We start from the raw sequence: 12,826 nt of genomic DNA, 5'->3' as shown, positions 1-12,826 counted from the left end.
GCAGCTGGAACAAACAGTTCCGGCCAGCGCTAAGGGCTGGATCGGAGGCGGCAGACGTCAGGACGTCGGCAGACGTCAGGACGTCGGCTGACGTCCATGACGTCACTCTGCTCATCGCCATGGCGACAAGGAAAGCGAAACAAGGAAGGCTGCTTATTGCGGCCTTCCTTGTTACTTCTGATCGCCGGAGGCGATCAGAAGTACGCATTAGGAGCACCCTCTAGTGGGCTTTCATGCAGCCAACTTTCAGTTGGCTGCATGTAATAGTTTTTTTTTAATAAAAAAAAAACCCTCCCGCAGCTGCCCTGGCGATCTTAATAGAACGCCAGGGAGGTTAAAAGGGAATAAATATGGCAGCCTCCATATCCCTCTCACTTCAGATTTATTTTAAAATTCCTAAACGTTGGCCGTTAAGAGATGCATTTCATGTTACATACTTTCAATCAACAAAATTGTAATATTCAAATTAGAGGAGTAGGAGTCAGTGGATTTTCGTAATGACTCCACAGCCCTGTTTTTTTGGGGCTTTTTGTTTTTTGCCTGGGAGATGTGGGGAAGGGGGGCTGACATTATTTCTCTCTCCCTCTCTATGGGCCCCCCTGCTGTGTCCCCCTGCAGAGATGGAGCCAGTGGAGCAGTTTGTTATTAACTCGATCACTTGCTGATGCGGTGCCCCCACCGGCAGCAGTCTCCTTTCTACTCCGTTTCCATGTATAACACGTGATTACTACACATCATACAGAGATCGGGCTGCCAAAAGGGACACCGCATGGGGTGAGTTAATTGCACACCACACCGCAGCTCCAACTCTGCAGGGGGGGCACAGGAGGGGGGGGCCAATGGAGAGGGAGGATGATGTTGGCCCCCCTCCCCCAGTGTCATTTATATCTTTTTCCGAAGGGGGTAGGAGGCGCCCGTATAGTGTATTGGGTGTACTCTTTAGACCAAGAAACTCCACTTGATAAAAGGTTAAGAAGGTTTATTTTAGCACAAAAGACAACGCGTTTCGCGGTCCAAGCCGCTTCCTCAGGTCAATGACAGGTGCTTAGGTTAGGTCAGGATAGCCTGGGCGCCAAACTATCCTATAGTGTATATCCTATACACTATACGGGCGCCTCCTACCCCCTTCGGAAAACGATGTTGTATCTACCCCACTCGTGGGGTTCTTCGCAACCTTCGAGAAGCGAAGCCTTTTTCTAAGGAGCAGCGACCAACGATCACAAAGACCGAGTGGGGACGGGACTTCCCTACACGCCGTTACAAATGGTTGCCTTTAGCAACCTACATTTGTGAGTATATTTACTCTTAAATCTTATCTCCTTAACCAAGGATAACACACCATAAGGGCTCCTGGTACCCTGCGGGTTTTTTCTTTTTTTCTTTTCTCTATACTGACCAGATCACTTATATCTTGCTGCACCTATACCTGGCTGCCTGTACTGGCGGCACATATACCTGGCCAACTATACTGGTTGCACCTACATCTGTCTACCGTACTGGCAGTATATCTTATATCGTTGGATATAAGATCGTCAGGGCTTTTACAAACCGTAACATTTTTGTCAGTAAAAGTAATTCTCCTTTGAAAAAAAACACAACAGAATTTTTTTTTTTTTAATACATATATCACTCAAAAAGTGAAAAGTACAACATTTTGTTTCAGTGTTCAAGCCCAATTCATTACAACAACAAAAAAGTTTATAATTTCTGCTATTTCATGTAGGTTTTCTTGTCAAAAATCCTAAGTAAACCTAATGAGTGCAAAATGTCTAAAAACTGCTTGGCAATAGATGTTCGCGTTTAGGACAAATCGGCTGGCAGGGAAAGGATTAAGATAAGATGAGCACTTAACTACAGTTGTGAAATGAGCTTGTGTAGTAATCCACAAGCATGGCTACATTCATGCTGGATCTTCTTGTTGAGTATATTATGTTATAGTTTTGCTCTAGGTCTAGTGTAAATAGGAAACACAAGAAATTGTCAGTCCCCGCTATCAAATGTAACCAACTATAATAAGGATAGATAGTTTTCATTAAATGTAACATGTTTTAAAAGTAAGCACAGCTCTATTTGTACTCCAAACCAAAAAAGGAGACACTGTGTAAAATCTACATAAAACTTAATGAAAGATGAATATTAGCAAATCTATAGTTATCTGAGAATATAAAGACAGTAACTGAGAAATATTGTCTTTTCATTGTTTAGAAAATACTGTAGAGTTATGATGGTGAGATTTATGGATTCCCAGGTCTGCACCTACGGCAACAGTCGTGGGTGGTTCAAAATCTTGGGATTTATCAGGTATTCATTTTGAAAAATAATAAAAAATTCCAGGAACGTCAGCTTGATCACCTTCAACGATGGGGATCGTTGACAGGGAGCGCTCACTACTGAAACTACAAGAAGCTATAAGAATCAAAGGGATGGCTCACACCATTATTCCCTGCCTATATCTGAACTATCAGTTAAAATATCTGTTTAAGCCTTCATGTTGATCTAGTGAATCATTAAGTTGCCTGAGACCACCCTCCCCCCCCCCCCCCCCCCCCCCAAAAAAAAATGAGCTTCCTCCACCTCCCTTCAACCCGTAGGCTCCCTTGCCATTCTCCCAAGCCGCTTCAATCCTCCACTGGCCTTCTTTGTTAATTCCCTCTGTCAGCCCTATCGGGCTCTCGTTTCCGGCAGTGCAATAGGGGCACGTGCATGCTCAGTACAATGCGACTGAGGGCAACAGGAGGATTTACCTGGATGGCCAGCGGAGGTTCAAAGTGGCCCTGGAGGACAGCATGGGAGCCCATGGCCTGAAAGGGGCTGAAGGAAGCCTCAGGTACGTATAAATGCTTTTATTGCTTTAGTCTCAGGTTTCCTTTTAGAAGGAACACTTTCTGGATAACTTCAAATAAATAGGAGCTGAGCCCGCAATTACAGTTTGTGTGGATTGGCTACCTTTGTCATATAGTCCTTTTTTTTTTTTTTTTTTTTTTTCTAGAGACCCGGTGGATTGAAAGGAAACCTCCCAGATGTGGAGTGTGAGAGCAGCACTGATGAAGAAGAAGAAGAAGAAAGTCCAGCTCCCACCAAGCCCAGGTACTTACAGTATGTTTTTACTTTAAAGTTACAAGGACATTAACATTACACTTGTTACTTTAAATAAAGTGATAATCCCATGTCTTAGTTTGTAAGTGTGATGAAGACAAGCATTGTTCCCTATCTTTGTCATGTTTCCTCTTTGTCTCACAGTTCATATCCAAACCACTTATTAATGTGTTGTATAGGCCTGCTTAGTATGTGAAAACTCTGTAAGGATAACAGTAGATTTGGCTAACAGTCTGCTAAAGACATCTTTCTTCCTGACAGTGACAAGAAAAGCGCATTTGGGGGAATGTTTGGGATGCTGAAGGGCCTGGTGGGGGCTAAAAGTCTGTCTCAGGAAGATATGGAGCCTGCCTTGGAGAAGATGAAGGATCATCTCATAGGTGAGGAACACAAGATGCTGATCTACCGTATATATAGAGGACTCTTAACTGCTCTGAACTATTTTGATGAGGCCTTAGCCAGTGGTTATCTCAACCATTTTTGATCAATCCAAGTTATTATAATACTTCAAGAACTGCTATAGGTGAGTAGGACACATTGCCCTACCTACCAAAAGCAGTAAAAGTGAAGTAGTTTTTTAAATTGACAAAAAAACAAAAACAAGACTGCAGCACGGTGGCGTAGTGGTTAGCTCTCTCGCCTTGCAGCGCTGGGTCCCTGGTTTGAATCCCAGCCAGGGCACTATCTGCAAAGAGTTTGTATGTTCTCTCCGTGTCTGCGTGGGTTTCCTCCGGGCACTCCGGTTTCCTCCCACATTCCAAAAACATACGGATAAGTTAATTGGCTCCCTCTAAAATTGGCCCTAGACTACAGTACTTACACTTCATAATATAGACATATGGCAATGGTAGGGATTAGATTGTGAGCTCCTTTGAGGGACAGTTAGTGACAAGATATATATATATATATATATATATATATATATATATATATATATATATATATATATATACACTGTACAGCGCTGCGTAATATGTCGGCGCTATATAAATACTAAATAATAATAATACAGTACCTCTAATACATTCAATTCTGGTATTTGTGATTTGAGGAGAAAGTTGCAGTGGTTCCTAGATCTCATGGTCTGTTATGGATGACAAATGTGTCATTATGTTATGTTTTGTGAGGGATATGCCTGTCAGTGGGGAGTTTTTTAAGTAGGAAGTTATTAGGGCATGTGTTAAGAGCTGTATTAATTGAAACACAACTCTGATTTTCAGTCAAATTTCAGTAGAAATCTGTACCACAGGAACACTACAAACGCACACTTGCTCTGCTATATTGTAATGCCCGATGCAGTTAAAAATAGTGCAGTTGCCAATCGATCGCATCGCACACCCTATCAGAGTCGACGCGCCTTATCAGAGTTGACACACCTTATTGGAGTTGACACACCTTATCTGAGTTGTTGCGCCTTATCAGAGTTGTTGCACCTTATCGGGGTTGGCGCGCCTTATCGGGGTTGGCGCGCCTTATCGGGGTTGCCGCGCCTTATCGGGGTTGGCGCGCCTTATAAGAGTTGACATGGCTTATCAGAATTGGCACGCCTTATCAGAGTTCGCGTGCCTTATCAGAGTTAGTGTGCCTTATCGGAGTAGCATTTCGAGCGCTACGAAGTTATGCCTGCTAATTGGCAATGACGAGAGCTCCACTCGTCCTGCCCTGAGCCCCTGCAAGTCCAATCACTTTAATTTTAGGGACACACCATATAATTTTGTGTTAGATAGATGGTTCGATAGATAATTTCCAACATGTCCGATCTTATTTTCCATCATTTTTCTGATCGATGTCTCATAGAAGTGAATGGAAATAGATAAGAAAAGATAACAGAACCGAACTGGAAATTGATCGGAGGGAAAATCGACTGAATAAACGCATTGGGTGTACCCAGCATTAAAGTGAACCTCAAGTCACAAAAAAAATATGAGTTTTACTCACCTGGGGCGTCCCTCAGCCCCCTGCAGCTGCAGTATAGGGGGCGATATTGTGGCTGGGAACGTGAAAAATGACTCGCGCTCCCAGCCTGTCGGGTCCTGACGGCGAAACCGGAAGTAGTCGCCGGCGGGGACGGGAGGATCGGAGAGACACGGCGAGGGCACCGATCAAAAACTCATTTTTTTTTTGTTTGTTTTTTGTGACTTAAGTGCCTCTTTAAGTACATTGTCACCACACTTTGATTGGCCCAATAGGCTGCCTGTCACTTGCCAGATAACTTGACAGGCAGCCTATTGGGCCAATCAAAGTGCGGGGATAATGTCCTTTTAAAGTTATTGGACCCGCAGGGGTTCAGGGCAGAACGAGTGGAGCTCTCATCATTGCCAGTTAGCAGGCATAAGTTTGTAGCGCTCGCTATGCTACTCTGATAAGGCACATTAACTCTAAGGCTAGGTCCACACTTGTCCGCTTGCAGATCGGATCCATTTTCTTATTCAAACGGATCAGTTTTTCTAAAAATGTTTTTTTTCTTCCCCCGGTTTTCCTAAAAATGCGTTTTTGCACTATACGTTTCCAGTTCGCGGAAACGTATGCCCAGCTGTGGATGAATAGCAGCCAGGACTGGGGTGACAGCTCTCCTCACCTGGGTCCCCCGTCCCTGCTCCCCCTTCAGCTACTTGTGCAAAAGCTGTTATTTTGTATGTAGGCAGCAAGCGGGGAAGCTTACCTTCCCTCCTTGCGTTCCACTGCTCGCCACTTGACTTCCTGCAATGTCGCCCTCTATACTTTGCTGCAATGCCGCTCTCTATACTTTGGAGGGCGACATTGCAGGAAGTGGCTCGGCGAGCGGAGGAAGCAAGGAAGGTAAGCTTCCTCGCTCGCTGCCTACATACATTATACCAACTTTTGCACAAGTGGCTTGAGGGGGAGCGGGGACGGGGGACACAGGTGAGGGGGAAGGGGGACGACCCTCCTCCCTGCCGCCTGCTGTCACCTTCGTCCTGGATGCTACCCCCTCCAACATGGCGGCCCCCCTGCATGTGCATTTGTTTCCTTCAGCCCATGGCAGGAGGTGGCTAAATAAAGTACATTTATGGAAGCAATTATAGTTGATGTAGTGCTCTTAAAGCGGAATATAACCCTGCATTTCAACTTTGCTCTAAAACATTATTTACAGTATATTATATGCAACCAGCATTTTTTTTTTTACTAGACCAGCATTGGAAGGGTTACACACAGAGCTTTAAAGTTCCTGGAGAGAAATGCAGACGCATCCGAAGTTCAGATAGATACATTTTGTTTACTTAAATGTATCTAACTGTGGAATATGACTCACTCTCTCTGACTTTGCAGGAGCTAGAGGACAGCCAAAGAGTGTGTAACATTCCTCACTTGTTACATTCTGTTTAGTTAAATGTATCTATCTGAACTTCGAATGCGTCTGCATATCTCTCCAGGGAACTTTAAAGCTCTGTGTGTAACCCTTCCAATGCTGGTCTAGTAAAAAAAAATGCTGGTTGCATATAATATGCTGTAAATAATGTTTTAGAGCAAAGTTGAAATGCAGGGTTATATTCCGCTTTAAATGAATTTTTTTTTTGCCTTTCCTGTAATATGATGAAGGGCACAGGTATTTGGCAGACAGGGAAGATTTATGGTTGGAGGAGGTGTACCGGAGAGAGGGCATAAAAGCAATTGGTGCCGCAAGGGATGATCAATATGATGTAGATAATTCTGAGTAGATGCAAATGTTAATAATAATTTTATGCAAATATATGCAGCTTGAAAAGGACCAATCAAATACCACAGCACGGAAGCATTTGATTAATCCCTTTGTAGGGAAAAGAAGAGGGCATGAGCAACATGCAGGAGGTGTGGCAGAGCTAACAAAGCAGCAAATGCTTATGTGTTTCAACAATCACTGATATGGTGGGGAGGAGATGTGGCATTTTAAGTCAAGATGCAGAGCATACCCATGAAGAGCAATTTGGCAGAGACATATGGATGATTGTCACTATGGGCTCTAAAGGTGGCCATACATCATGCGATTTGTCGGACGATCGATTTTCATCCGGATGGCCGATCGACTATCCGGATGAAAATCTGTGCCGACAAGAGCAGGCCCAATCGACAATGCAACCAATTTCTGGCCAAAATTGGTCACATGTATCAATTGGACATGCTGCAAGATGTAGAACCGACTTGCTTGATCAGATGTACGGTGGTAATGGCGTGCGATATCGGGACAAGCGACGAAGGTGATGGAACCCCCACGCTGTCCTTCCCAATGTAAAATGTTCCCCCTTGGTTCCAGGTGTAATATACAAGGCCGGTTCTAGACTTTTTGCTGCCTGAGGCAAACTTGTGATGATGCGCCCCTCCCAATTTGGAATGATCACACAGCACCCGACAATTTACTTCGCTTAATTTAGTGTTCTCACATGACATGCTGCAGCTCAACACAATAGCACACTGGCTGGCAGTCTTTGACAAATAAACTGCACACCCTCAGCCACTCCATTCCGCCTCAGGAAGGTACACACAGTACAAAAATGCTGCCCCTGAAATCTCTGCGCCTGATGCAAATGTTTCACCTTGCTTCATGAGAGAACCGGTCCTGGCAATATACTTTGCCTGTCCGTTGCTGGCCTTGGGCTCCATCCCCATACACGTGCCCCACGTGGTTGCTGTTGTAACATAGGCGCGTGTATATGCTGGCAACCACATGGGGCAGTTGTATGTGGATGGAGCCCGAAGGCCATGACGGACATTTAAAGTATTCTGCACATGGGTGGTGGTGGTGGGGCTGGGGCTGAGGGGGGGATAGTGCCACAAGGCCCATTCTTCAGATATTTCTTGCTGAAATCAATCATTCAGGAATTGGCCTGTGATGTATTGGCTTGCAACAGATCTCTGTATGATCAGATTTGATCAGAGAGAGACCTGCCTCTTGTTCGATCTGCCCATATATCGTCTGATGTATGGGTAGCTTAAAGTGTACCAGAGACAAAGCACCCTCATATATTTACCATATATATCAGTGGGAACATTAGAGAAAGCACCTACCCTGCTCTCTGTTACATTCTACACTGCTCAGCCTGCTTGTTATCAGCCCTGAGAAAATCCCTGACTGAGCATTCAGGGCTAATTCACACTACAAGAGCTTTTTAAACGTTAGAGATTTTAGACACAGCCCACTAAATAATATGCTTTTCTGATGAACTGTGTTTTGCATGGAGTTTTAGTAAAAGAAGCACAAAAAACGGCACACCACAGCGGCGAAAGTACCAGGTATAGTATTTTTGTAAAAATCTATCGGGGGATATGTTTATTTTTTGCCAAAGTGTTCATCTCTGGTTTTATTTTGGTGAACTAGCTCATTGATGAGAATTATTTGTTTGGGCACTACTGTTATGTTCAGCCTTATGCCTTTGTGGTGCGTGTGGCCAGAAGTTGTCTGGCCACTAATCTTTGTCATTGTTCCGAATCTATCTATCCTTTTTTTTTTTTTTTTTTTGTCTTTCTGGGAGATCCAAACAAAATAATTGAATCTGTCAGAAAAATTTACTTGGGTACACTTGTGTGTCTTCTTGGTGAAGTGCTGTTTGCTCCCTTAGGAGAGAACATCACCAAAAACCTTTAGGTACTGCACTTTCCTCCAGTTTTGTTTTTTTTTATTATTACATCTGTCCTGTGGTCATGTTCACTCCTTTAATTCCCATGTTCCTCTGCAGCCAAGAATGTGGCAGCTGACATTGCGGTGCAGCTTTGCGAGTCTGTGGCAAAGAAACTGGAAGGAAAAGTGATGGGAACATTCTCCAGTGAGTGAACATTTTTGTGTTTTTTTTTTTTCTTTCCTTCTTTCCCTCCTTTCTGCCTTCATTCCTCTCACCCTGCCTTCCTTCATTCCTCCCACACTGCCTTGCCTTCCTTCATTTCTCTCTCCCACCCACCCTTCCTTCCTTTCACCTACCTCCTTTTTTCCTCATTCCATCCTTCCTTGTGTGTAATTGGTTTTTTTGTTGTAAAAAAAAAAAGCCTGGATTATGTACTTTTTCTTGTGGGGTACTGACTGCCTAGAGACCGCCCATCATGCTGCATGAGTTATTCACTGCACAAATTCGTTTTTTACTCATTTTCCAAATCTGGATCAATTAATTAATTGATCATTTGAAAACTTTTTGGCAAGGAGCGCATTTTTGTGAATGCTTTTTTTGTGTGTACAAAACAAACTGACAGCAGTGCAGCACTGTGGGTTTTCTTTATCAATTACATTAGCTGCTGTGAAAAAAGTACACAGTCTCTCAAACACACAAACACACAGCGGACTTGATTCACTAAGACAAATAGCATGCCTTATCAAAGTTTGCACACCTTATGAAAGTTACACGCATTATCAGAGTAGCATAGCGAGCGCTCTGAACCTGCAGGGACTTAGGGCAGGACGAGTAGAGCTCTCATTGCCAATTAGCAGGCATAAGTTCGCTATGCTACTCTGATAAGGTGTGTTAACTTTGATAAGGCGTGCTAACTTTGATAAGGCATAAGGCATGTTTGTCTTAGTGAATGAAGCCCATAGTGTGCAGAAAACACATGCAGTCAAACATGCATGAAAACTTAGTGTGTTAACACTTGCCTATCAGTTTTCGGTGTGCGTTTATCTGCATTTGTTTTCTGCACACCATGTCTGTATGTGAAAAAATGCACGTTTTCACTGCAGCTAATGTAATTTGATAGAATGCACAGTGTGTGGAGTTATGCTGCTTTGCTTTTTCTGCATGCAAAAGCACATTTGAGTGTGAATTAGCCCATTGATTAATATGGGTTCTTAGTTTAAACATGTTTTTCTATGCAGAAAATGTGCATAAACACAGGCAAGTGTGATCCCTGCCTAATTCAATTTCAGTTCTTGTTAAAGAACAGGGAAGACTTTGGATATTCCAGAGGCTTCTCATGTCCTGTCCTCCTCTCCCCTTCTGCTGACCCTCAGAACTTGTCCATTCACATTTTCTGCACAATTTACATTTACAGAAATACACCACCTGGTGTCCCTGTAGAGCAGAAAGGTTTGTACAGACATTGGACTCTTCCAGCAAAAACAACGGTTTGTGATGTCTGTACAGGTTTGCCTCTACAGCCAACAAAACTGAGGCAAATGACAATCGGTCTGGTCTAAAGTGTCTCCCCCAATTGCTATGGTATTTACTTGCAGTGGTAGCCCCCTCTCCCAATCGGACAGGGATGTCACACAGTCAAACTGAGCATGCATTCTGTAAGAGATCACTGGGCATAGTGTCACCTGTAGCAAACACAAATTATGGTGTTGGGTTTGTCTAGATCTAAAGCAACAGAGTAATTTCCATATGTGGCAAATTTAATAAAACAAAAATGTTTTATCAGCTGATCTAATAATTTCATTGATTGTGTTTTTTTTCTCTGCAGGTTAATAGAAGCAGTATTGAAATAGTCTGTTTTTTTTCTCTGCTTTAGCTGTGACTTCGTCCGTCAAGCAGGCTTTACAGGAGTCTCTGGTGCAGATCTTGCAACCAAAGCGGCGTGTGGACGTGCTGCGTGATGTGATGGAATCTCAGCGCCTGCGTCGTCCATATGTCATCACTTTCTGTGGGGTAAATGGAGTGGGGAAATCCACCAACCTGGCCAAAGTAAGTGTATCCATCAGCAACTGTTCATGTGGCCTCACTGCACAGTTCTCTTTATTGTACTGTAGCTTTGGTTCAGAGCCAAAGCAGTTGAGATTTTGAATGTTAAGTCACACATTTATCATGTTTTTAAATCCACATTTCTTTTTGTACTGAATACAATTAAAGAATAGCCGGTTTATTGTGACTAGTAAACAGAAAATATAAAGCAATATTCAGAACCGAACTAAGGGCCCATTAACACTAGGGCGCTTATCGGGTGATTCCCGCTAATTGCCGAAGCGATTGCCGCCGATCGTGGGCGTTGCGCGATTAACGACAATCGCAAAACTTGTTGCCTGCAGCATTTTCTCATGATTTTGGATCGATCGCAATACAGTGCTTATAAAAGCGCTTATTGCAATCGTCGGGAATCTCGAGAGTGTACAGGGATTTTACCGAGCTGATCGTGGTAAAATTACTTGCGCAAAACTGTAACGCTGAGCTTACAGACTTAGATAAGTTTGTTGGTACCTCTCCACGAAAAAAGAACCCACTATTATTTCTGAAATATCTTGAAACTGACAAAAGAATTAAGCACCCATTGTTTAATTTATGTCAGAAAAATTAGACTTTGCTTTTGGGTTTTGATTGAACAGAGCATTTTGAAATAATGACACACATCCTCCCAAATATGTAATCAAGTATTGCACTTACACAGGCCAATAGTAGTTTACAACGTAGAATTTGGTTGTGAGCTCTCCCCCATGTGCGTCCAGGATAGGCACACCACTGAGGTACATCCCAAGTACTCTGCACCCACAGTTTGTGTGGGGACGTGGTGCGCATAAGAGTTGGAGGCGGGGGGTTTATGAGAACTACAATGCTCTTGGCCAAGATGATCATTAGACGAGGCATTGGATGCCGCTGTGCTCCTGCAAAATTATCAGCAAAGGTATTGGATGTCCACTCTGTTAGACATCTTTCCATCAAGTTCAACCAAAAAATTAGTATAACACTGTCCTGCACTCTCACGTATTCCAGTTGGTAGGCCTGGTGCACACCAAAAACCGCTAGCAGATCTGCAAAATGCTAGCAGATTTTGAAACGCTTTTTCTTTTTCTGTAGCGTTTCAGCTAGCATTTTGCGTTTTTGGGAAGAGTTTTTGGTGTAGTAGATTTCATGTATTGTTACAGTAAAGCTGTTACTGAACAGCTACTGTAACAAAAAACGCCTGGCAAACCGCTCTGAAGTGCCGTTTTTTTCAGAGCGGTTTGCTTTTTTCCTATACTTAACATTGAGACAGAAACGCATCCGCAATCCAAAATCTGCAGCAGCCCGGGAGTATGCGTTTCTGCAAAACGCCTCCCGCTCTGGTGTGCACCAGCCTATTGAAATACATTACCCTAGCGGATCCGCACCCGCAAGCGGATCGCAAACCGCAGCAGAACCGCTCTGGTGTGCACTAGGCCATACAGAGGAAGGCAAAAACCCTTACAAGGCTTGAGCCAATTACCTTTAAAAAGGAGAAAAAATATAATTCCTGACTCGTGATGTCATTCTGATAAAATCCCTGGATCAGCAATGTACAGAATTGCCTAGAAATTATAGCCGTATATGTCCTTCAATGCAAGAAAATGAAAGGTCATCTGCCAAGCTTTTGTAGTGCTCTGTGATATATTTATACATAATAAATCACCTGTGAGACATTTTTACCCCGTCTAAATGAGCCCAGTTTATTTAACTTTTCCTAGTCAGACCATTTTTTATTTTTATTTTTTTTATTTTTTTTACCAATTCTGTGGCTTGTCTTTGTACTTGTTCCAAAGCTTCAATGTCCTTCCTGTATTCCAGTGCTTAGAACTGTATTCCTTGTGGGAGAATTAAACAGGGGCAGCAGCTGGATAGTGTTAAGGGTTCTGCCTCTGACAAAGTATACCAGGGTTCGAATATCAGCTCTTCCTGTTAGTAAGCCAGCACCTATTCAGTAGGAGTTCTTGGGCGAGACTCCCTAACACTGTTACTGCCTACTGAGTGCGCTCTAGCACTTTGGGTCTGATAGAAAAGCGCTATACAAATATACAGTGGAGGAAATAATTATTTGACCCCTCACTGATTTTGTAAGTTTGTCCAATGACAAAGAAATGAAAAGTCTC

At 43.2% G+C, this 12,826-nt stretch overlaps 1 protein-coding gene across 1 annotated transcript in view; it reads left to right on the top strand.

The window, feature by feature from the left end:
- Window positions 1–12,826, top strand: part of SRPRA (SRP receptor subunit alpha) — a 52,344-nt gene that overhangs the window by 22,699 nt on the left and 16,819 nt on the right. Inside the window, exons 4-7 of the mRNA XM_068240315.1 lie at window positions 2,990–3,087; window positions 3,358–3,476; window positions 8,766–8,852; window positions 10,522–10,694. Coding sequence (XP_068096416.1) covers window positions 2,990–3,087; window positions 3,358–3,476; window positions 8,766–8,852; window positions 10,522–10,694 — 477 coding nt within the window. The remainder of the gene's footprint in view (window positions 1–2,989; window positions 3,088–3,357; window positions 3,477–8,765; window positions 8,853–10,521; window positions 10,695–12,826) is intronic.

This window comes from Hyperolius riggenbachi, chromosome 6, assembly GCF_040937935.1.
Source record: "Hyperolius riggenbachi isolate aHypRig1 chromosome 6, aHypRig1.pri, whole genome shotgun sequence".
In the NCBI taxonomy this organism is placed as follows: domain Eukaryota; kingdom Metazoa; phylum Chordata; class Amphibia; order Anura; family Hyperoliidae; genus Hyperolius; species Hyperolius riggenbachi.
Note: the sequence above shows the minus strand (reverse complement) of the source record. Positions and strands in the feature narration are given on the sequence as shown.